This window comes from Prenolepis imparis, unplaced genomic scaffold, assembly GCF_030444845.1.
Source record: "Prenolepis imparis isolate NDT839.2.m4 unplaced genomic scaffold, iyPreImpa1.0 SCAF_3, whole genome shotgun sequence".
NCBI lineage: Eukaryota > Metazoa > Arthropoda > Insecta > Hymenoptera > Formicidae > Prenolepis > Prenolepis imparis.
The window spans coordinates 12,198,795-12,222,831 of record NW_028141161.1 but is presented as its reverse complement, the minus strand read 5'-3'; the positions used below and the strand labels follow the sequence as shown (position 1 = coordinate 12,222,831).

At 33.0% G+C, this 24,037-nt stretch overlaps 3 protein-coding genes across 5 annotated transcripts; 2 read left to right on the top strand and 1 right to left on the bottom strand.

The window, feature by feature from the left end:
- Positions 1-23: 23 nt before the first annotated feature.
- On the bottom strand, positions 24-2,918 carry LOC145933378 (uncharacterized). Of its 2 annotated transcripts, none has more exons than XM_083033025.1 (6): positions 2,591-2,918; positions 2,126-2,253; positions 1,866-2,040; positions 1,667-1,752; positions 1,462-1,597; positions 24-1,163 (listed from the first exon to the last, which is right to left on the bottom strand). In XM_083033025.1, exons 1-6 carry the CDS (start codon positions 2,658-2,660, stop codon positions 970-972), a joined length of 789 nt encoding a protein of 262 aa, XP_082889151.1. In that variant the 5' UTR covers positions 2,661-2,918; the 3' UTR covers positions 24-969. The 2 variants fall into 2 exon arrangements, with proteins under 2 accessions (XP_082889151.1, XP_082889152.1); XM_083033026.1 differs by having other exon boundaries at positions 2,671-2,916.
- Positions 2,919-3,850: 932 nt separating this feature from the next.
- On the top strand, positions 3,851-5,299 carry LOC145933960 (UPF0193 protein EVG1). The gene is made up of 5 exons (XM_083034047.1): positions 3,851-4,046; positions 4,226-4,356; positions 4,435-4,531; positions 4,620-4,763; positions 4,994-5,299. The coding sequence occupies exons 1-5, from the start codon at positions 3,950-3,952 to the stop codon at positions 5,218-5,220; spliced, it is 696 nt and encodes a 231-aa protein (XP_082890173.1). The 5' UTR covers positions 3,851-3,949; the 3' UTR covers positions 5,221-5,299.
- A 1,583-nt stretch (positions 5,300-6,882) lies between these two features.
- LOC145933553 (sorting nexin-8) lies at positions 6,883-21,001 on the top strand. Of its 2 annotated transcripts, none has more exons than XM_083033351.1 (9): positions 6,883-7,191; positions 8,400-8,527; positions 14,916-15,048; positions 17,254-17,444; positions 17,630-17,747; positions 17,901-18,360; positions 18,702-18,918; positions 19,224-19,412; positions 19,780-21,001. In XM_083033351.1, the coding sequence occupies exons 1-9, from the start codon at positions 7,185-7,187 to the stop codon at positions 19,861-19,863; spliced, it is 1,527 nt and encodes a 508-aa protein (XP_082889477.1). In that variant the 5' UTR covers positions 6,883-7,184; the 3' UTR covers positions 19,864-21,001. The 2 variants fall into 2 exon arrangements, with proteins under 2 accessions (XP_082889477.1, XP_082889476.1); XM_083033350.1 differs by having other exon boundaries at positions 6,883-7,180; positions 19,780-21,000.
- The last annotated feature ends 3,036 nt before the right edge of the window (positions 21,002-24,037 follow it).

Sequence of the window (24,037 nt, the reverse complement as noted above, 5' to 3'; positions counted from 1 at the left end):
TACATATATGTATCGTACTGGAATGTATTGTAATTTTTATTTTTACGTTTTTCCATACATTTAATATACATATACACAAGAAGTGACCCTACAAACTTTATCACACGGATATTACCGCAAATAACAAAGTTGTAATTTCACAAAGAAGTTGGGTTTAAGTATGAAATAAAATAATTATATATAATATGCCACGACTCGCGGAGTCCTGCCGCTATTTCTTTAGTAAATTAATCTTATGATTCATCATGTAAAATTTTTTTTTCACGTTGTCAAGAACTAACTACCGAGCGCAAATCTTCCAAGAATATTTCGCATTATATTAAAAAATTAAATTCAGTCTCGCGCGCGAAAGGAAGTGCGCATTCGCTTAGCAGTGAGATTAATCTTGAAATCACGATTTTATCTGTTAGAATTCTGACAGATGAAAATCCAGAAACTTATATGTGTCATATGTGTGCGTATAGTGGATATGCAATTTTTCAATTAGATACATAATTTAAATATAACAACACTAGCATCTGTGCGTCGAATTAAAGAACCGTCTTAACGCACAAACGTAAAGAAGTGGCGCAACTTTAACAAGATAAGGTAAGAACAAGAAGAAACATTTAAACATAAGAAGCATGTCCTTTTTTTTGCAGGACTTCTCGGATTTTATATAGTAATATTTTTTTCATTTATCTTCATGTCCTACGTCGAATATATTTTTTATTACGAAACTTTTCTCGTCCGCATTGTTAATTAATTTTTCATTTTCGACATAATGCACTTTTCCTTTGCGATTTTGCAATCATCTCTAAATTGCTCTCTCAGTTTCACGATATCTCTTCGAAATTACATTTTCTCTTGAGAATGCATGCCATAGAAAACTCTTCGCGATTAAATCTCGTGTCTTTGCGAAGTCACAGGGGTCTTTTCATTCACATTAACGAAATTCTTCGTTGTTCTATCTCCATCCGCATAATATCTTTAAAGCTCGTAAGGTTTGTTCGCCGAAACCTGGATCGCTTTTGGTACCTCCATTGATACGGGAATCGCGTACTTTTTTTTCATACTGTGAACTTCGTGCGTGAGTCCTTTCTTTGTCTCGAGACTCTTATAAGTACTGTATACAACGAACCAAACGTAAAAACTCATAATTATCAGGAAAAAGGCGATAAGACCTGAAATATTATATTCTTCTTGAATAAAAGACATGACAAACATATTTAGAAAAAACAACATTAATATAAGATGCTTCAATAAGTGCAATAACATGAAATAACTTGTTCTAAAATTTACGTTTCATGCGATTTCCCCTCTTGTAATATTTTATAATTGTGAAAGAATATGATACAGTTCAATTTTCGTTGAAGAATTGATAAAAATTTAGTCAAATAAATTCATTGCATATATAACATTGCATATATATAAGCGCGACAATTTTTGAAGCATCTTTTGCAATTTTTAACTTTAACCTACGTTCACAAATACCCGCTCTCCCGCCTAAAGTGGCAAGGAAAGGACAGTCTTCTTCTACCAAAAATAGTGAGATCGCTAGAGCCGATATGATAGTGATTTTGACCATCATCCAAGGCGCCATAAAATGACGATTATTCTAAAAATGGAATATGCAGAATAATAAAAGAGTTGAGCTTTAAATAATTTTGTGAATGATTTTAATTACCGTCAAAGCTCCATAGAGAAGTAACATGGTGGAAATGAAATGAATAACTGTTATGACAAGGCCACAGTACATTGCATATACCATTTCTGCAAATACACGTAAAATTGCCTTGTTAAAAATTATATAATAGAAAGGAGATAATGTTTGTTTTGTCGTGTAATAATCTTTTGCGTGAAAGTAAATTTTCTGTAACTTATACCAGTTGCATTATGATGTGCCAGATCCATCTTTTTGGTATTGAGATGATTCGACGATATTTCCTCCAAAGCCTCTCTTTCGAGAGCATCTTCAGTGTCTCTCACCACCATATCTTGAATCCCCATTGCATGTGCTAGCGCCAGAATGAAGAATATCATACTGAATCCGGACGAAAACTGTAATATTTTTTTTTTAGAATTATCAATGAAGACTAATTGCTCGCAAAAGATGCTGTAGACATTTTATAGAAATTATTGTTACCAATTGAAATATGGCAATTAGTATGGTTCCCTGCCTCAGATTGAAATAGTGCAAAAAATTTTTCAGTAATCCGATCTTCATCTTGGCTTTTAAGAATTTAAGCCAATTATATATTTCTATAAATATTCCTGAAAAAGTTTATAAATTTATACATAATATGTATAATATTTCCATTATCTTTATATTATTACACATGACACATATAAGTACGCATTATTATATTTTAATGATACTCGAGTTTTTCAAGGAAAACCATTTGCTAATATAATATAAAACATTCATTTCGTGAGTTTTATCAATTATATACTCGAAAATTTTGTACTCTTTAACATAAACAAACACGCACTTCCTTTATAAAATCAAATACTACAAAGTAACTCCAACAAGAATCTAGATTAACTAATGTGTGCACCGATAAGTTTACTAATTAATTAACAGTTTATTAGATAATCAGATCTTGCCAACCCTTGACAACCCTTGTATGACACAGCCTTGATCGAGACTTGCAGTGACGACGAAAGTAGGTGAAACACATCGCCGTTTACCTTCGCAGGTGTGCTCCGAGTAGCGTTCAGCAAATTGCGAACACCCTCCGCTTGTGAAGGGAAATCAATAAATTTCGCTGATTTGCACTGCGGAAACGAAACACAAGATCTGCAGCGTAGCGGTTTCGTCGGGAATGTCCGCGACGATTTTTCGCGTGCTCGAAAAACTGTGAGGTTTCAGGGTCGGTTGAATAAAACGCGAAGGGTTACTGTGTCGAATGAAAGGGAAGCGAGGGGATGAAAACGAACCCCTGTCAGGAAGCTACCCGACAAAGGCGCACGCGCCACAATGTACGCACACGCGCATCCTTCAAGGTGATCAATCTTCTGAATTGATCATTGTTTGTTTATATGTTGCGTAGATGTTGATTAATTATTAACCCGATGACTTTGTTGAGCTTAGTATTTTTCTTTTAATCTGCCTATTTAGTAGTATTTAATTACGATCAATAGCAGCGAACACTTTATTCTGTTATTTTATATTCCTAGATGATTAATTAATTGTGTATGTGTGAATTCGAGTTATATTAGCATAATTATTTTAAAGCTAAATTGAGCAGTAATTCAAAAAAGCATTGATTACATAAATATAATTTTATATTGATCTTTCAGAACTATTTTTAGAATGAGAAGTTGAATTAAAAAGAAGAGAGAGAGAGAGAGAGACAAAAGTTTAAGTTAAATTAGAATAAATATTAAATGTTGATAATTGGACAGCTCATTATGTATTATTTTAAATTTTAAGAGATTTGAAATCTTAAATCTAAGAATTCTGGAAAAAATTTAATATTGGATTTTCACACAAAACCAAAATTTCTACATTTTTAGATCTAAATATCCTAAGACATTAAAGAGCTTAAGAATCTAATTATAAAAAATATCAAACTCCAGATTTTTAAAACCTAAAAAAATCCCAGAAATTTATATATTTAAATTAACAACTTTTATATATTTATATAAATATATATAAAATCGTTTTGATTGCGAACGAAATGATTTGTGAACCTCTGCCGAGATTAATAGACCTGCTGATTATAAGTAGTAGCAGCTTGCAATTTCAAATTCCAATTTAAAAGTTAGTTCGATCGAGTTGAGTCATCTTTCTGAGTAGTCATAGAAACGCTACGCACACCCCCGATGTTATATATTATGTCAAAGGGATGAAGGTGCACGATTTAGCTTCATTTCGCTTTAGCAAGCCGCAACTCGTAACGGCTTGTTCGACAAATTAACATAATCGCGCATATTTGCCTCTTGAGAATTTACGATTTTGAAAGTAATGGATCGAAAATATCAGAGAGTTGATCTGGGCGTGGGTGCCTTTCACAATCCCCCAAGAGCGAAATATAGCGAGGAAACCAGAAATCTTATTAAGCGTAAGTAAATAGTAACTAACATATTCGATCGATATATCAAATACAGAGAATGTGTCAAATTTAATAATCGAAATGTCCTTTTAATTAGAATTAAAAGATCTAATTTTTTTCTGTAATACACTTGAAATTTAAAATCATGCTTTTTAATTTAAATAATATCTGAAAATTTTTAATGTTAGTTTTAATGGAGGAATCTAAACTAACAATGTTGCAAAGGAAGACGATCCAGGAAGCGGTCGACAAGGGTGAATCCTTACCGTCTTCCATTGAAAGGACGAAGAAAGGCAAAGATAAGATCGAAGATAATCGAGTAAATATCATGATTCTGTAAAAATATTCTTAGAAAATGATTTGAAGATAATATCCTGTAACGTCTCTCTTCCGATAGGTTAAATTGCCTAGTGCTTGGAGGAGACGTTCACAGGACACGATCGTAAGCAGCGGTGCTTACGAGAGAGAACAATACAGGAGGACAGCGCCTCTACGTAAAAATTATAAATAATTCTTTTCATAAAGTGCTTTAATAATCACAAATGAAAGGCTTATTAAATGACATAAATTTTACATGATTAGCCAACAAGGAAAAACAGAAACGTCACTTGGCATGCATGATGGCTTATGGGAAAGATATGCCAGAGACTCCTCATGGTCCCAAGATCCTTCATAAGATTAGACGAGAGCCACAAATACCTGAAAGTATCGATTTTGTAAACGATTGTAAGTTGACTGTATTTATTATACAGATGTATAGAACAATATCTAAAGAAAGATTAGAATGGAAAGAGCATAATCGAAGTTTGCTTCTTTTAACATTGCAACATTTATGTGATAAATGATTCTACAAAGATAATTTCTCAAATTTAAAATAGATATTCGTAATACATGTTACATGTTTCTTATAACGTTGTCAACACAAATATACAATTGTATTGCTTTGCTTTTCATAGTAGTACAAGGGATTCGAGAGAGGATGGATTTTCTGCACGACATGGAAAATCTTGGAATGGGAAAAAAATATCGACCCATAATACAACAAGAGATAGCACAGAAAATACGAATGATCGAGTCACTAGATAAACAAACCTCGGAAGAACTGCGAAAGGAGATTTGTAAATCTAAATATGAAAAACAGCCGCCCAAACCATTTCCACTTGGAGAATTGGAGGAAAATTAATCTTCTTAAAGTAATTCGATCGCTTTTCAATGTACGAGATAAATGAATACTTCAGGATAGATCGAGTAAATCATGTGTCAAATATATTTTTTCATTCTCAATTATTTGGTTAGCTACAACAAATTTCAATAATAAGAACACAAAAAATAATTTTGAATAATCCCTTTCTAAAAAAGGCACAGTTATCACAGCTGATTTCTGCTAAAAAATATTAATAAAGTCTTAATTTGCTAATTAAACTTTAAAATAATAATATGTTATAAAATGTAAAATAATAATATGTTGTAAATAATATGTTATAATGTCTTATCTACGATTAATATTTTTTGACAGAAATCAGCTGATAACTGTCAAAAATATTAATCGAGTTTAAGGAATTATAACATATTATTTAAAACATATTATTATTTTAATTTTTGTCACATGTTATTATTTTAAAAATTAATTACCAAATAAACTCGATTAAAATTTTTGACAGTTATCAGCTGATTTCTGTCAAAAAATATTAATCAAGTTTAAACAAACTTTATATAAAAATATAATTCTTTTTTATATAAAATGTGTTGTTCTAGTATAATTAAATTAAATCATAAAGAGTACACATATATATTAATCTTTTTATATTTAACATTAATTTTTTAAACGATAAAATCTGCATCTATAGAGATGGACTTGTTTTCCCTATTTTTTTTTCTTTTCTACTGCTCTTTAATATTACATTTTTACTCTTTATTATTTTGTATTATTTTTATTTATAGGAAAAATATAGAATTATAATTATACAAACTTTATTCAAGATGTATAGATATAATTGATAATTTTTTATATTGATCTCTTAGATTAATCGATTTAGGGAGAAAAATAAATGCAGTTATTAAATTATTGTTACTGTTTTCTCCGTAATTAAAAGTATGCTACTTTAATTAATTGAAAAGGTAATTATAGTGCATATCTTTAAAGTAATTCGATCGTTTTTTAATGTATAAGATAAATGAATTCTTCGGGATAGATCGCGTAAAACATGTATCAAATATAATTTTTTCATTTTCAATTATTTAATTAGCTACAAAAAAATTCAATAATAAGAACACAAAAAATAATTTTGAATAATGTAATTAAATTTTGTTAAATCATAAAGAGTATATATATATATATATATATATATATATATATAAATCTTTTTATATTTAACATTAATTTTTTAAACTATAAAATCTACATCTATAGAGATGGACTTGTTTTCCCTCTTTTCTTTCTTTTCTACTGCTCTTTAATAGTACATTTTCACTCTTTATTGTTTTATATTATTTTTATTTTTACAAAGAAAAATAATATAGAATTATAATTATACACTTTTTATTCAAGATGGTATAGATTATAGATAATTGATAATTTTTATATTGATCTCTTAGAAGATTAATCGATTTAGGGAGAGAAATAAATGCAGTTATCAAATTGTTGTTACTGTTTTCTCCGTAATTAAAAGTATGCTACTTTAATTAATTGAAAATGTACTTATTAGTACATATTTTTACAATGCTCTCGCAGATGCACTTCCACCAGCCGCGTCGCTCTGCGCAGGCTCCGCGCCGAAGCGCCGCGTCGCGTCATACGGCGTTCCGCGTTGCGCGGCGACCCGCGGCGTCCCGTTGTCAGTCTTGCGCGATACGGCGATCGCGCATGTTGTGTATAGTCGTTTTTCATGTGCGACGCTGCGCACAAACGTTTTGTCGTCGACGTGTCGGACGTAACGAATGTGTATGCATGTGTGTGTCAGTGCGCGCAATATTAAAGTCGTTCACGCGCCCGCGCACAATCGGAACGGGACTCTAACCTCAAAGCGTGCCGCCGTCAAGATCGGCGCGACACAACCTGGAGTCGACCACCCGGGTCTTCATCGCTGATCCCGCACGGATGATTCACGGATGATCCAACATGGCGTCGACCGATCTGTCGTTCGGTAAATGATGAGTAAGAGAGCCTCGTAACAGTTCGCGACAAGGTCTAGCCGGCGAGGTCAACCGGTTCTCCCTCGTCGAGAGCATTTCGTCGTCGGCTGATCCGCGACATCGCGGATCTCGCCGCTCGGAAACGCGGTCGGTCCGTCCCCCCGGATGTACTCCGATCTTCTTATCAGTGCAATTAGAATATGGGACAGAGCGGATGTCTCTCGTTCGTCGAGAACGAAAATTTCTCTTCGGGATATAGCTGGTTTTTTTTTCTTTTTCTTTTTTTGCTCTTAAAATAGCGAATTAAAGATGCGTCTCGTGTTCGTCAGTAATCAGCTGATCTTTACAACGCTTTGACATCCACACTATAATCATATATGCGTGGCCGGTAGTCAACGATAACGGTAACAACCCGCCTGCCTGATTCTATCTTATTTCCATACCGTTTTAATAACTTTATGCAGGATAAAAGTTTACCGTTTAAACTTGACATACGTTAAATTTTAAGACGATGCGACGATGTTATTGAAATATAATTGTTGTTAAAAGGAAGTTAAGTCACGATTTTAGCGTGTCTATGTTAATATCAGCTAATAACGTACGTAAGGTGTTTCGTAAGCACTTAGCAGATGACTTTAATTTGACAGAAATTTTATTACCATTTTTTCGCGACATATAGATGCATATTGAAAATATTAACGATTGAAGATTTTATTGAAGAATACAGTAAATCGAATACTTCATCTACTTGCATATTTGTCAAAACTTTAATTTTTAAAGTCAGATAATTTTACAATTATAATTGTTATTGTTCGTGATTTAAATACAGAATCTGCTTTCAAAATTCGACAATCTCTTACGAAAAATTTTCTTATAAATTTGATAACACAATTTTTTTTAATATACATAAATAGTAAAGCAATCACAATATCGAAACGAAACTCTAGAAAGAAATTCAGCGTAATAGAAGCTCGTAGTTTCTCGTAAGAAACGCGGAGAAAGTCACCTAAGTTCCTTTTAACAAAAGCACGTTCATTTACGGGACAATCGAGCGATACAAATGTATACATGCATACATACATACTCCGCGTTTCGTCACGCGCGAACGACGAGAACGTAGATAGAACGGACGGACGCCGCTCTCGAAGGCCTCGTTACAGAGCCGTCGAGAGCGAGCGAACCAACGACGATGAGATTGTCGGGGAGATCTGTCTCATGCTTCTCTCCCAGGCTCTATACCGGCGTTCTACAGAGAGGTCTACGAGAAGATTTGCTCGCCCACCAACGGAAACGTCAAGCTCGAGGTGTTCCGGTCCCTCCTCGTCAAGTCGCAGCTAAACGGTTCCGTCGTCAGTCAGGTATGACTCTTCTGCATCTGACCTCATTTCTATATCAATCTATAAGAATCTATAAAAAATGAGATTGAGATTTATATATAAATCATATTATTAAATATAATTATATATAAATCAATCTCATTTCTTTTATAATAGATTGATATAGGATCGATGTATAATCTTAAATCTTGTCTATTTTTGATATTTAAGGCTGGCTAATAAGTTTATTTCTTTTTATTGTTGTCGATAAAACATTAATTATTTGAATCTTATTGTGGATTTATTAAAAAGTAAATGAAACGAAGACGCGAATAAGATGAAAAGAAGCGTTTCTTTAGATAATTACAAAGAAATCTATCATACCGTAGAGTAATTTCGATAGCGAGCTTAAATACGCGGCAAGCAATATTTACGGATTTCAGTTTCTAACGTATCATGCATGACCTTTCTCAAGAAGAATCTACTTATGTTTTCTTAATTTATCGCGACTGGATACAAAGTGTCACATGAGATACCAAGAAATGTAACATAATAAGAATCTTGTTCTTTCCATTTGTCTTTTGCTTCATTCTCTAAACTCTAAACTTTTCTTCCCAAGAGTCATCGGAGCTATAATTAATAAACTATTTCATATTGCATGAAAGGAATATACATTTTGCAATTGTAAAATTCGAATAAATAATCAACGGAGTGAATGAATAAGCCTATTAATTATTTAAATTATTTGAACATTATTTACAATTATTAAAACAATTCCAAAATATATTACTACGTGCAAATAAAAAATTATTGCTTGCTTTTATTTCTCGAAGATTTCATCATTTCATTATTTTTCAACATTTCTAAAGTCACTGCATTTTTTCCAACTTTCTATCTAATGACGAGTCAATTTGATTAAATACTTCGCAGTTCAATTTTAATTATGTAACGAAAACTTATCATATAGATATAAATATAAAAAAAATACCAATTAGAGAAAGAAGTTTCTATCATAGTTTTTTATGTATTAAGAATCGGTAATGTTTACGTCAGCTTTGAATCTAATGTCAAAGCAAGAAAGTTCGCGCAAATTATCGCTTATTCAGGAATAAGGAACGAAAAGAATAATTTGAAGTTTTTCACATGATCTTCAGTTTTCCGCATAGTTCTGTTAATTCCGTATTTAATTCCGGTCTTTTCGCATCTTATTATTCAGATCGCGGACAGGAACGCTACGTTTAGAAACACGTGGATCCCATTGAGGCTGACAGGATAATTTGTTGGATCTACAACAAAGTGGTTCTCGTATTACCGATACCGTGCTGCACGTAAATGCATTTCAATCATTTAACATGACATTTAAAATTTCCAAGGAAAATCTCATTGTCAATGTCCGTGTGCGTCATTTACGAAGATAATAATGAGTCAATTGATGTTTCTGAATGTATTACTTGTACTTCGTGTTTAACTATAAACTCGCATATATTATCGGATCTGAGATTGCGTCTCGGAATGCGGTATCAGAAATTCCAGTGAATTGATTAATTTTTTCCATATAATAATATTTCATATAATAATTCATGTATTCATCGCTGTCTCATATAATATTATCGTTACTTGTGATTTCGATATCATTTTCATGATTTCACTAAACGGTATGCTCGTGAAATTATTAAGAGTATTGAATTTTCAGATCAAACACTCAAAAAACATTAATAAATTCTATCCAATATTTATGTGAAAAATACGCGATTGAAAAAAATATTCCTCTCTCAGGCAGTTTTTATTTTCTAATATCTATATATCACAATTGCATTTCGACAATACCAATTTGTTGTGCTGATAAAATCTGCGTCATTACGTAGGATTAATATTTGCAGTTCGGGATGTGTATCCTGTTTTTCATTGGACCAATCAATTTATTTACGGTTTAATTCTGAGAATTGCTACCAATGCCAATTACACAGTGTTGCATTATGCAATGCAATGTGGCAATATGTAGCTTTCTAAAAAAAAAAAAAAAACAATTAAAATATTCCGCAGGCGCCGTATCGGGAACAAAGTTTTTATCATCTTCGACAGCACGCCTGTCGATGATAACGTGGACGCCCCTTCATAATGATACAAGATTACGTAGCAGGGTCAACCGTACCGTCGCGTACAGTCTGTTATTCGTGGCAACATCATAAACATGTTTTAACATATTCTCAAACGCCTGTTACTCGCCTCTCTTTTTCTCTTTTTTATCTATTGAAAAATTTATCTTCTAAATGCGTTAAATAATTTCGGTAAAAATATTTAAGTTTTCATTTAAATTTTTATAAATGTAATAAAATGTATTAGAAAAATATGGATGTAAGAAATTTTATTATTTTAACTTATAAATTTGTATATTTTTATATATAGGATAGGCTGTGCGTAACGTTTCATTAAATTTTTATGAGATGCAGATATTCCAAAAATTCTTAATTTAAATATATCCATGAGAAACTTGTTTTGTAGAGATTTCAAGTCAAAATTAATACAGCTTTGCGACAGCCAGGTTTGTCAATTGATCGTATCGCGACGTCCGTGTCTGTCTCTCGTTCATTGTATTAACAACACAATCAAAATAGCATTACGCAGGGCCGCGCCGAAGTGCGTTTCGTACGCGCGAGTAGCATGATAATCTCTTGCATAGCTATGCAGAATTAACAATGTGATAATGTTCCACACAAAATTTACAATGTAAATTTTTAAGACAGTAATCTGTCAATAAAATTTAAAATTAGAAGTGTCGATATACTGTCAGTATAAACATAGAGAAAAATAATATCAGTCAGTAGAAACCTCTAACACAGAGAAAAATAATATCAAAAAGGCAAATAAACATATTTTTTTTTAAAATTGTAAACAATTTTGTAGTTAGTGCGAAATTTTTCTTTCGGCTTGATATTGTTATTATTGTACAGTCATGTAAAAATTTGAATATTTGAATATTTATATAATATATAGGTACATATACATTTTAGGCTAAATATAGTACAGGATATTTATTAATAATAATATTCTAACTATATAGGATATTATTATGTATAGAATAGGATATTATTATGTACTTATTTATCTTTCTATTGTATTTTATAAATTATAATGTATGATGAGATTATATATATATATATATATATAAATTGTATAATATATATAATCGATTGTTATGTATAATAATATTGTCGTTATATAGCCTCCAGTTATCTAGCCGCTAGTTATTATCAAAGGAACGACATTATTATGCATTTGCACAAAAAGTACAGAGATAGCACAAAACATTCCAATCATAGATTGACTCAATATACATTGTGTCCATAGTTTTCATATTAAATTATACTTTGTTTTTTTAGGATTGTTCACATTTATTGACGATTATGATCCATCACGCACGATTACTTTTACAAATTAGTAATCGATAAGCAATCAAAAGTTTATTACTCATACTAATGACGAGTTATATTCTCACGATATTTTGAGAGAAATTATATTTTATATATTATGTTTCACACATATTATTACTTTGTTTCATTTGAAGAAAATTATTCTCTATTTTATTTGATATAAATTTATTTGAAAATTTGAACATATTTGAAAAAAAAATAAAATTGATATTATTTTTTATTGGTATACAATATATAAATGTGATTTTTAAATATAATTTAATATAATTGTATAATTTATTAACTGTAAATAACATTATATTAAAACTATTCTGGAAAAATAAAAAATCGAGTAAAAAATATATTAAAAGTTTCTATATTCTAATATTTTTCCATTTTTATTATATTTACGGAATGAGAAAAGAGAATAAAACCTGTCTCCATCTCTCGTTTTCTCTAGGCCTCTAGGCTTTTGCGGACATGATTTACTTCGCGGCTATATAATTTTATGCTGCCTCAATTAAATAGAATGAATTAACCGCTGATACTTCCGCGGGCATCCCTAATATCCATTTCCAACGTTGAAAACAAGTTCAATGCAACAGCAGCCAGTAACGTTTTAACGTACGACATGCGAGTCGTCTTCCTGTTAGGTGAAATCGTTTGATTGCCGTCTTCCGCATTGGCACGCAATATATGGTACTTTTATATGTAAAAATATCGCGTTAGAAAGAAAAATCTGGATTTGCATCTTCCATTTAAGACGTGTTATTTTATTTAATATATATTCTTCGCGCTTTCTTTTTTCGCAATTGTTAATTATCAAATAATTTTTAATTAATCACAAATAAATATACGAAAATATTTTAATTGATATTGGATATGTAATAAATTCTCTTCCTTGAAATGTCTGGCGTAGAATTATTTTTTGTGAAAATAGATACATATTTAAATGTCATGTCAAGGGGAAGAAACACATGTGATCTCGATTGTGTTTCCATCGTATTATAACTCACAGCGGGATGTTTGAGCATCGTCTTCTAAGATTACATGCTTCAGGTACGCAAATGAGAGATGATAATGAGTTGTTGGCCGATTCAGTGCTTGCGCATAATTATCTCGCGTGGAGATGTTGCGTGATGGCGAGTACACGGCTCTCGTTACGCGGGGCTTGTTTCATGCCACGTTCTTACATGGATATTATATCCGCTTCTGTATTCGTGCGATCGCCTCGAACTTTATTGACACGAATGTCAACACACTCCCACGTTCTCGAAACCACTCTCGTGTCATTCTTAAAAATATCTTTGCAAATATGAAGAATATTTTTCATTTTTTAAGATCAAAATTATAATTAGCCTTCAAGAGAAAAGAGAGGAAAAAATATTACATACATAAAACTAATTACTTTTTTCTTGGGTTTGAAAAAATATTAATTTTCGTTCAGTTTTATGTAAAATTCAATAATTGATTAATATATAATGGATTTATAACAAGTTATGTAATCTATCGTTTGAGATAAAAATATTGGTTCGGTGACAGAACACAGGTTAATCTGTTTTTTTATTTTATCATATAATAATGATAACGATAAAGTTTTGTGGGTTCACATTCCAAGATACAAGGAATATACAACGCCGGGCGTCAGATAACAATTTCTCAGTTTAATATCGCTCTCTCTCACGTCTCTTCCATCATAAACTTCTTTACACGGTGTTCTACAACTCGTTTTGTGTATACATTCTCGGTGTTCCTGTACATCACATAAAAAATTTACATATTCAAGCATACACACTCTTCTCCGAGCTCTTTTTTTATAGTACCTCCTCATGAATCTATGATCTATATAAGTCTTTTTATCTCTTCCCTGTAAATATCTCTATTTTTATCTCTTCTTATCGATATTTTCTATCGATTTCGCCCTCGTGTTACCCTTCCTTATTTATTCCACTTCTATCACGACTTCTTCCGACCAATAAAAAAACGCACTTACGTTCGCATGACCCGAGCAGATTTCTCGCTGTTTGTTCGCGGTTCGCACACGTAGCTAGAATGGAGAATCTATTATTGTCGGGCTTTACTCCCGGCTTGAACTTGATCGACGATTAAGGTTTAACGACACTCGTGAGGGAGCAATGAGAGAGCAAGGGTGCCCGCAGTGGCGTAGATGGATGCCTGCTCTTTTCGACCGCATTTTCTTTATTCAGACCATTTTTCTCTGCAAAGCATCAGTGGAATACTTTTGTTGTAAATATATCTTCCGTTTCAAAGTATGCTCGATATAAAATTATTTACGTGCGCTGCTTGTATAAGTGTATTAAATTTATTATTAATAAAGCTATTTAATTTTAATTTTAATAACAAATGTCGTCGTATAATATCCAGTTCCTAGTGTGTATACGTATACTTTATATCTGCATTTTCCTAAATTGTAACAATCAAATCAAGGGACAGAGGTCTTTTCTCTTTTTCGATATTTACATCTTTGCATATATACTTTTATACTTGGCTTAAGTTCGCATGCACTTGTACAATGCATTCTGCAACTCTTGCGGTTTCTTCGAGCACAGACGAGGATGGCGGGAGATGGGGGGATAAGGAAAGGAGCAAAGTGTCGCGCAAAGATAAGGGAAGGGGGTACCAAGAAGGAGAGACGCGAGTGAGAATGGAAGCAGAGGTGGGATGGTGCAAGGTAGAAACATCCCCGGAATGCAGTTACTTTCATTTATGGCCTAATCCTTAAGCTTCGTTCACACAGAGTTTACTATTGCACCGTTATTCGTACATGCGATTGCCGGCGTTTTCTCGATTTCGTGAACTTGTTTTTTTTTCCATTCCTATGTATTATCTGCGATTTTTCAAGAAGAGAACAGTCGCTCGTATTTTTGATATTTATTTACAAGTGAAATTATTCTATAGATATTGAAGTAAAATTAATACTGACGTCGAAATATCTCTAGGAATGAGAGTAGACCTATTCAAAGCGATACTCTTAAAGCGGTTTCTCTATTCCTCTTCAGATATGGAAATTGGTAGACAGCAAGACGGGTTATCTTACGAGAAGTGGGCTTTATAAAGGACTTGCTCTCGTCGCCTTCGCTCAACAAGGAAAGCAACCGAGCGATAAGCTGTTGGAAAACTCTGAATCTCAAGGTTAGTCGAATTAATTTTTAAATTATTAATTTTTTAATTTGCAACACAAGATACTTATTAGCTCTGAAGAAATCAAACTTTTTAAAAAATTAGAAGTTTTAATTTTGGATATATTTATTAATGGATATATTTATTTTAAGTATAATTAATTTTTGTCAATAATTCGCTAAGAAAATTCTGTGCAAAATAATATTTGAATACAAAAAAAGGATAAATATATAATTTTTAGGATTCCAGAAAAAGATTTTTTAAAAATGTATTTTTATCAAGAAAATATTTTTCAAATAAAAATTGCTTATACTCTGATTATATAATATATTTATATTTCTGATATCGTATGTCTCTTTTGATTGATAAGAAATTGGGGCGATATATATTGGCAGATAATAACGAATGTCGACAACAATAATTGATGATTAATTATCAAATCGGAGATAATGAATCAGAGATAATGCGTCTCGCTGAACGCAAAGAAAAATTATGCGTTTTGAATTTAATTCGGTAATTTTTCAACGATCCCTATATTTTTTATAGCTTAAATATGTAACTTATCCGCAAAGACAGATGCGATTTTCCGTGCCATTAACATGCCGTTGACATATATGGACTGCACTGAGAAAGTAGGTCTTGAATAAATCTATTATCGGACAGGTGCTTAGATAATACACAAATGTGCCTCGCTAGCATATCAAGAGACTTGTAGGAATTACCGGAGTCATTGACCAGCAAAATCATTGCCGCTTTGCTTATCGTTAGAAAGTTCCGTATCTCTGTACCCTATCGCAATTCAAGAAAATACGCTGCAACTTTCCGTTAGAATATTATGTCGCTGCTGCATGCGATATATGCATATTGATTTTTACCTCAATATTAATGAAGAAACGAAATACGATTATTTATTATTATCTATATATTCAATTTGAATTAATTTATATAATTTCATATGTGTGTTTTTCTGTATTAATAAAATTATATTAATTCTTATTTATATACGTACGTCCCCTAATCTATTGTACATAAAAAAACTTTATATAAATTGCTATTTATTATTATTGATGATTATGCTTTTATTAAATTATATTCACATTTTTCGAAAAATTGTCTCGTGCCACTCAACTTAAAAATTATAAAATTCAATAATTCGATGCGAAAATGATTAGTTTCATGGTGGAAACTCTTTTCTTTCTCTGTTTTGAAACAATATTGTTTGTCCTCATTATATAATGTGAAATTATAAATACGTAGAAGGAAAGCGGTTTTATGATAGTGAATGGTAAGATTGTGGGAATATAATAAGCGTCGCTATACGTAGCAAGGTATCGCGAAGTCAAGAGACTCTTTCGTTATCGAGGTTACGGCGACGATGATTATTTGCCACGGCAAAGGAATAACAATGTCGTGAGATCTCGTCGAAGTAGAACGTACAAGAAAGGATACGGAAAGAGAGAAAATAATTAAAAAAATTGAAACTAACCTTCCCTATTTTCTTGGATATTTGTCGAATTCGTTACTCCAGTTTTGGTTTTATTGGTCATTAAGTAGTAACGATATTGCGAGGACAGACGGACCTGACTTGACTGAGTGATGTCGAGTCTATTTAATACAAGAATTATTAAATCATATTATAGCATTTTATGGTAATCATATCTTCCGGTGAAATAACAATGGAAAAAATTAGGACATTTCTGCAATACTTAAAAAAAGATAAAAGCCAATCTGCATATAATAAATAAAACGAAAAAATATTCTCTCACGAAACAAAGATAAATAAATATTGTTAAAGAATATCTTCAATTTGTGTGTGTCTCTTAGTTTATTATAAAATTTTTAAATTATTTTCAATAAATTTTATTCGAAAAATGACTTATACGCAAAGTGAAACATACATGTGCATTTATATATTCAAATATGTACTGTATATTGGATTTATGAATATAAAGCAGATTTATAAATTTATGAATTTATGAACATAAAAAGTTAAAAGTGTAGAAATACATGCAAACATCCGAGATCGGAGAAGAGGACACTTCGTAAAATCTAGAACATTTAATCATCCCCTGAGTTTAATTCGTTAAGCTTAATATATCTCAATCAAATTTTATTGCTACTTCATAATTGTGCAATAGTCGTCTCTCCATTGAATACGCCCGACCGACAACTGTCAAAAAATACATCCTTCGCTTGAGAGGATCTTCTTATTCGCAGAATTACCCGTGCCTGTCCTGGGCGATTTGTCGGAAGTAACGTTACTGGCGCAGAGGCTGCACAGAGGCAATCCTGCCAAGCTGAGTCACACCTACTCAGACATCTGTAATCTCGACACTATCGAGGTCAACCTCGTTCCCGAGAAAAAGGGTATCTTCCTGAAGCACGTGGAATATCAAGTCACTAGTAAGGTACTACCAGAGTCTGCGCGTCTGTGTGTGTTTGTTTGTATAAATAGGAGCGAATGTAATGCAAGATTAAGAATGCTATAATAAAGCTATCCAGATTCAAACTTGTAATAATATAATAATATAAGAGAATTATATCGCGATGAAGAATGTAAGGCAGTAATATCAAGTATATTTCGTGTTTTTAGAGATTCAATTCTGTGGTCTACAGACGTTATAATGACTTCGTGTCGCTGTACGATCTCCTTTTGGCCCGGTTTCCTTATAGATTGATACCCAAATTACCACCAAAGAAAATAGTGGGAGGTGAATACATACATAATATACATACTCAAAAATGCGAAAAATGCATATATATTATAATATCACGATGTTATAATATTATGATTAATATAATGAACGGAAGATATATATTTTCGAGGAACTCGTTTTTCATTTCACCTCCTTTTATATATACAGCGGACTCGCAATTTCTCGAGGAAAGGCGGCGTTCTCTATTGCGATTTCTTACGCTGATCGCTCGCCATCCGGTGGTGAGCGGGGACCCGATCGTTCAGTTCTTCTTCACGTTCACCGGCGACGAGACGCAGCATAAGATTCGCGAGGTATTTAGACGCGTGCCGGACGAGTTCGCGACGTCGGAACTATCGTCCAGAGCGAAGGAGCTGGTGCCGCCCGAGACGCTGACCGAGTTCGCGAACAGCCGCGATCAGGTACGCGTCATACTTTTCGGGATCTCGCGGCTGAAGCACATCGCCGACAATCTGGCAATCAGATCACACAATTACGCCGTGGACATGGCCGAGCTCGGCAATCAGCTGAGCACTTTGGCGGCGGAACAGCACGGCACCGGTACCTGGGTCACCGGAGGTTCCAGTCTTTGGCAAGATATGAAGAAGGGCTTTCATGTAATCTCAAAGTAAGAATTAAATAACGAATTGTACTTGAGAGTTCACGTTATCGCGTAGGCTTTTATTTTTTTTTTACTTTTTAAAAGATCTTATTAAAAATAAAATTATACTTTTGCTCGTGCTTTTTCTATTGTAAAATAATATTAATTTGCGAACGAAAGTCATATAAATAGACAAAATTAAACGACGTGGAACAATAGATCATTCGATAGTTTTGAAACGTTTCATAGAAGGATGAAATCTACATATCACTATGTTTAATTTCACGATTAATTTTGCTCGATTAATAAAAACTTTCGATTGCGTTCAAACAAGATATAGAGAATAAACGAAGCTAAAAATATTCTAGAGAATTCAACTTGCTGTCAAGCAGAGCTCTCCAACAGGCGGTCAGAGAGGAGACCATGGTTTGCGAGAGATTGAATCTCCTGCTCGATATTTTAGTCGCACACAGAATGCTGTGCGAGAGACACGAGCGAGGTGTCAACACCGATCATCAACGCGCCCTGTCCACTATGTTGTCTCTCAAGAAGCGGCAGATGCAAGGCGTTATTCGTGGAACCGACGTACGTATACCTTATTTAAGATTCATTAGCCAGCAAACCGTGACTTCCGCGCTCATCCGCATGAAGCGCGTAATTTAACCAGCATTTAATCGCGCGTTGTCGCAGTTGTATAATTACTCGCCATCAACTTAAAGACAATCTGGACGTGGGAGGAAGGGGGGGAGAAACTCGTTATTGCAAGTTTAACTTCTTGCGGGTAACTTTTTACGTAATCCGTCATAGTTGGCGAACGCGCGCGGTGCGAACCGTAACGCATATACTTATTCATTTCGAGAAGATTGCATGCGATTTTATCATATACTCAGGCCGACACCGTCGAATACTTCGAGAACAAGATGGTCTCCCAGGAATCGGTGATCGCCAACGTCGAGCTGAGAAATTGCTTCTCGCTGCTTTGCCTGCAAATGGAGACTCAGCTCGTTCACGCACATTTAGAGATACTCGCCACCGTGTTACAGAGTCTCGTGAGCGTACAAATCCGCGGACATTCCGAGGTAAGTTTTTATCGCCGATTCTAGATAATTTCAAATGTTATATAATTTGTTGATTAATGAACTTGCTCATTTTGCAAACGAACGCAGAGACGTCGGTGAGTCGTTATATAATTTTTTTTTTTTATTTGTACTATTTTTGTTTTCGTATATCTTCACGTATCTTCTCTTCGATACACAGCTCCGTTATGTTTATTGCACGGTATATTATCTTTTCCTATATATATATATATATATATATATATATATATATATATATATATATATATATACATATATCCTAAGAAAGCATCTTTACTATTAGAACATTTGCATAAATCTCTGGAATCGCAAACGGATAGAGATTACTGATGCAAATGTTTGTTTATAGTTGGCTGAAGTGTGGAAACTAATCGAACCGACGATTACTAAGTGTTTACCCGAGAAGTTGGCAAGCGGATCCAATGAAGGATAGCATAGCAAAGTTTCGTGTTTGTCCCAGCAGATCATGTGCTGTCAAATAATTGATAACCGAAACTTATATACAATTTTAATAAACATATACACGGTACATATATATTATGTGTTGTTGAAAGAAAGAAGAGAGAGATATAATAAAATCTCTAATTTGTCCAGTGACTTCGTAGATTCCATTCTCGCAAATGTTAATAATTAATTTTATATAATAATCGACTATATAGATTCTCTCTTGTACTATTTTGTATATTGCTTAGATGTTCATATGTACCATGCTCGATTTTTATTAGATATTTATCTTTTATAATTATATAACGACAAGAATCTCGAATGTGTATAGCGCGTTCAATTTTTAGACATTCCTTTTGTTATGTACTTAATATATATTTTATGAATTAATGAATATTTCGAATTAATGAATATTTTTAATTCTCTAATAATTGTTATATCGCTATGTACATAAAGACTCATAGGTTGTATATATTTCGTAACGATATAAAGTGCCTAAGAAATTGTAAATATATACATATATAATTCAAAAATTTATATATATAATTTATATATATAATATATATATTTATATATATATATTTATATATTCATATATATATTTATATATATTATTATACATATAGTTTGAAAATCTTTTATATGTATATGCCATGTTGACCGTGGATGCTCTCAATCATGTATATATGAAGTGTCTCAGAATTATCGGTATTCCATTCGAAATATTGCTTCAATAAAGTTTATTTTTGCAACATAAGTTTGATGTAAAAAATTGAAAAATTTCAATTCAATGAAATTTAATCAACTTTTCTAAAAAGAAAAAAGAGAAAAACTTAATTTCGAAATGATTAAAATATTGATAAGTTCAAAAATTGACAATAATTCTGAGATGATTTGCATACAATACTCATGTTTATAATATTATATATACAATATGAAATATATTGTTATTTTAAAAATGTCTATTTTCAATTTTTCTGGATTAAATTTTATGATGATTAAAATTATGATTATCTGGACGAATAATTAAGATGCGAAATTTTAATGATAGTAAATAGAGATCTCGAGTTATGTGTCGCATTTTATCGACAAAGAGAATATCATCACAGCATCATATAATAAATTCGTTTAAGGCAAGAAATATGTTTTCTCAGTTTATTCATAGAAATATGTAATTTATATTATAAATATGCAATCGCTATTTGCAACAACGAATTTGCAAAATATATTTCACGCTTTCAGAGGTAACATAGTCCACTACACCAGCTTGAATCTCAATGTCACAGATGTCGGCACGGTGATCTCAAAGAGCACGTTTATTAAATACTCGTTCTTTATTAATTATTTTAATTATTAAAATTGATTTTAAGAATATGCAAAAATTTCGATGTATTTCTAAGAGGAGAAGAATTTTTTTTTCATCCGAAAATTTTATGCAATCTATAGGCAATTCCCGTTTTTCACGTTTTATTTGTCGCAGAAGGACACGTGTTACCGCAAAACATTAATTATTGCTAGGTCACACAAAGTGGCAATTTAGCACTGTGTAAGGACCGACGAGACCTAGAGCTAGCGCATCGATTCCTCGTAAATAGGCGATCGAATGAATCGTATCCGCGCGCGCATCAATTTGAAATAAGGTCCTTAAAAGCTTCATTTAGATCCTTGATCCTGTCTATCGCACAGCGAACAGTAGCCGGTCTTCGGATGACCAGCATTTTAGATTAAAGGCGGTTAACCAGTCCTTTCTCGTCTACGTACTCGTCGAGGAGGGAAACACATTGGAGTCTCACCCAGACGGAAGTAATGTTTATCTCGGACATTTCTTTCCGAAACAATTTGCGCGTCGGATACTGGATATTATACAATTCGTATTGATTCAAAGATGCACCGGATGGATTTTTAAATAACTATCTCGAAAAAATTATCTTACGAGAAATCGAATCTCAAATTGTTTTTTCTTGACAACAGACATATGTTTGAAATTCCAAAATAATTATTGTGCGACTGAATAATGATGATTAATATTATTATTATTATTATATAACGATGATTTATGCAACTCTCTCCTTGCTCCCCTTCAATAGTTATTCTACAAAGATCATCAATAGAGCATAATTAGTGTTGCAGTTTGATGTTAATTAGTTACCGGGACGTGATTCTTGGTCGACCCTTCGCCATGTACAAAAGAACCCTTCCGCGACCATTGCGGAGAGCTCTTTCGTCGCACTTGAATGTCAACATCATCAGATAACGTTCCGTTCTCGACGACCAATTGAGAACTCGAGAATAAACGACTCCTCTTCCTCTCCAACCCTTTCTCTTTTCTTTCTCCGCGAGCGGAGAATCTCGTCCTCGAAAAATCGAGCGGAAGGAGGCTGCGTACGATGCCCGAACAAGAAAGGGGCGACGGGCTACTGAACATTGCAGGGGCAATTTTCCTCGACAATGTCGGCCACTTTGTTTTCGTCCGTTTGCGTGCTTTTGAGAAAGTCACGCGTGACTCAGGTGTATCCCGTTTCTTCCGCCGGCGCCGTCGACGTTCAAAGGAATTCCGGCCTCCGGAAGAGTGCCGGTACAGTTTTCAGGTAATGACGAAGAGGAACGACCGGATGCGCGCGCGCCGTAGTAACACAGTTCGTTAATTAGGCGCCCCAGGCAATACCGACTAATTCACCTCCTTTATGCGCTTTCCCACCCCCTGATGCTGCCTATTTACGTTACTTTTCTCTCGCTATCGTATCTCGCGTCTCGTTTAATTTCATTGTTTAAATAGAGTACCTTGAAGACTTCGGACAGTAGACTCTGTCTGCGACTTTCTTTTATTTCCGTCTGCTGGGATTTATATGTAGAAATTTGTAGACGTTAAATTAAGAATCGAAAAATTTCACTAAGTTTACTGACATGTAGAATTTTGCAATTATATATACATCACGTAATCCTCGTTCTTGTTGATCTGTTTATCGTTTCGGTTTGCATAAGCAAAAAATATGAGATATTAATATAATAATTCTATCAATTTCACACATATTTAATTAAAAAATAAAAAATATGAGATATCAATTCAATATTTCTATCAATTTCACACATTTAATTAAAAAGATTTATTATTATTTTATTTGATATATATTTCCTCCTTGATTTTATGAAACGTGCTCAATTTTTTTCTTCGAATAAAGCGAGCTGTTTATTTTTCAAGAACTACCCTATAAATCTCTTCGGCGATTCATCGAGGGTGAAAGCGAGACGAAAATAAAAGCGAATGATTTTCGGCATCAAAGCTTGAGCATCGTCAGGCGTCAGAAAAATAATTAGGCTCGAGATTTATTTGTTCGAGAAATAATGTGAACAAGTTATTGTCATAAAATAAAACAGAATGTTTTTTTCATGAAACAAAATCTTGCAGTTTTTTGCATTAAAAAATGTACAAATATGTCTATAAATATTAGCTGAAAATACGTGACTTTAAATAATAGATTTTCTAGATTCTAGATTAATAAACTCACATAAAGAGTAAAACGAAATTTTACAACAAAGAACATATGTATTAGATTTCACAATATGACAAAATATATTATCGAAGATAATTATAATTATAAATAAGATAATTATATCTATTAAATACAAAAATGATATATTATATATTCTTAATGTCTTTAACTTCTATAGTTACATTTATGTATTAAAGGGCTTCTAGATTTAAAGGGCTCTCTATAGAATCCCGCGGTTATTCTCGCGCTATAATAGTGCATAATCCTGCATCACACAAAATGCAGCAAAGTATAGAATCGTCTCGTTATCGTGACCAGCTGGGCGAATGCGGCTCGTTAAGAGGATTCTCTTTGACAATCACCTTTTTTCTCTTTTATGTTCATTATTCCTCTTCGCGCATCTCTCGTTTGCAAGATTTTACATAAGAAAACTCATATGATTAAAGTTGCGTATTTACTATATCTCACAATCGGACGTACGTATCGGGAAAGCGTAATTAGAGACTGTCGGTCTGTTTATTCGAAATGATGTTTTGCCAGAAAATTCTACGTTACAGTCGTCGGCACGTGTGCGATTAGAACTCGATCAGAATCGTGTATTTGCTGAAATCGACTTACCAGATTTCTTGTTTCTACTAGAACGGCAACATGGACGAAATCGTGTTAATGCGG

What these genes read in the sequence shown, in the direction of transcription:
- LOC145933378 (XM_083033025.1), bottom strand. Translation starts at nt 2,660, where the DNA reads ATGTGTTTCACCTACTTTCGTCGTCACTGCAAGTCTCGATCAAGGCTG. An exon ending in TAATTGCCATATTTCAATTG is followed by an intron (nt 2,041 to 2,125) that starts GTAACAATAATT and finishes AAAATATTACAG; the next exon opens with TTTTCGTCCGGATTCAGTAT. An exon ending in GAGAGCGGGTATTTGTGAAC is followed by an intron (nt 1,164 to 1,461) that starts GTAGGTTAAAGT and finishes ATAATATTTCAG; the next exon opens with GTCTTATCGCCTTTTTCCTG.
- LOC145933960 (XM_083034047.1), top strand. Translation starts at nt 3,950, where the DNA reads ATGGATCGAAAATATCAGAGAGTTGATCTGGGCGTGGGTGCCTTTCAC. An exon ending in AACCAGAAATCTTATTAAGC is followed by an intron (nt 4,047 to 4,225) that starts GTAAGTAAATAG and finishes TTTTAATGTTAG; the next exon opens with TTTTAATGGAGGAATCTAAA. An exon ending in CAGGAGGACAGCGCCTCTAC is followed by an intron (nt 4,532 to 4,619) that starts GTAAAAATTATA and finishes TTACATGATTAG; the next exon opens with CCAACAAGGAAAAACAGAAA.
- LOC145933553 (XM_083033350.1), top strand. Translation starts at nt 7,156, where the DNA reads ATGGCGTCGACCGATCTGTCGTTCG. An exon ending in GGAAAACTCTGAATCTCAAG is followed by an intron (nt 15,049 to 17,253) that starts GTTAGTCGAATT and finishes TCTTATTCGCAG; the next exon opens with AATTACCCGTGCCTGTCCTG. An exon ending in AATATCAAGTCACTAGTAAG is followed by an intron (nt 17,445 to 17,629) that starts GTACTACCAGAG and finishes TCGTGTTTTTAG; the next exon opens with AGATTCAATTCTGTGGTCTA.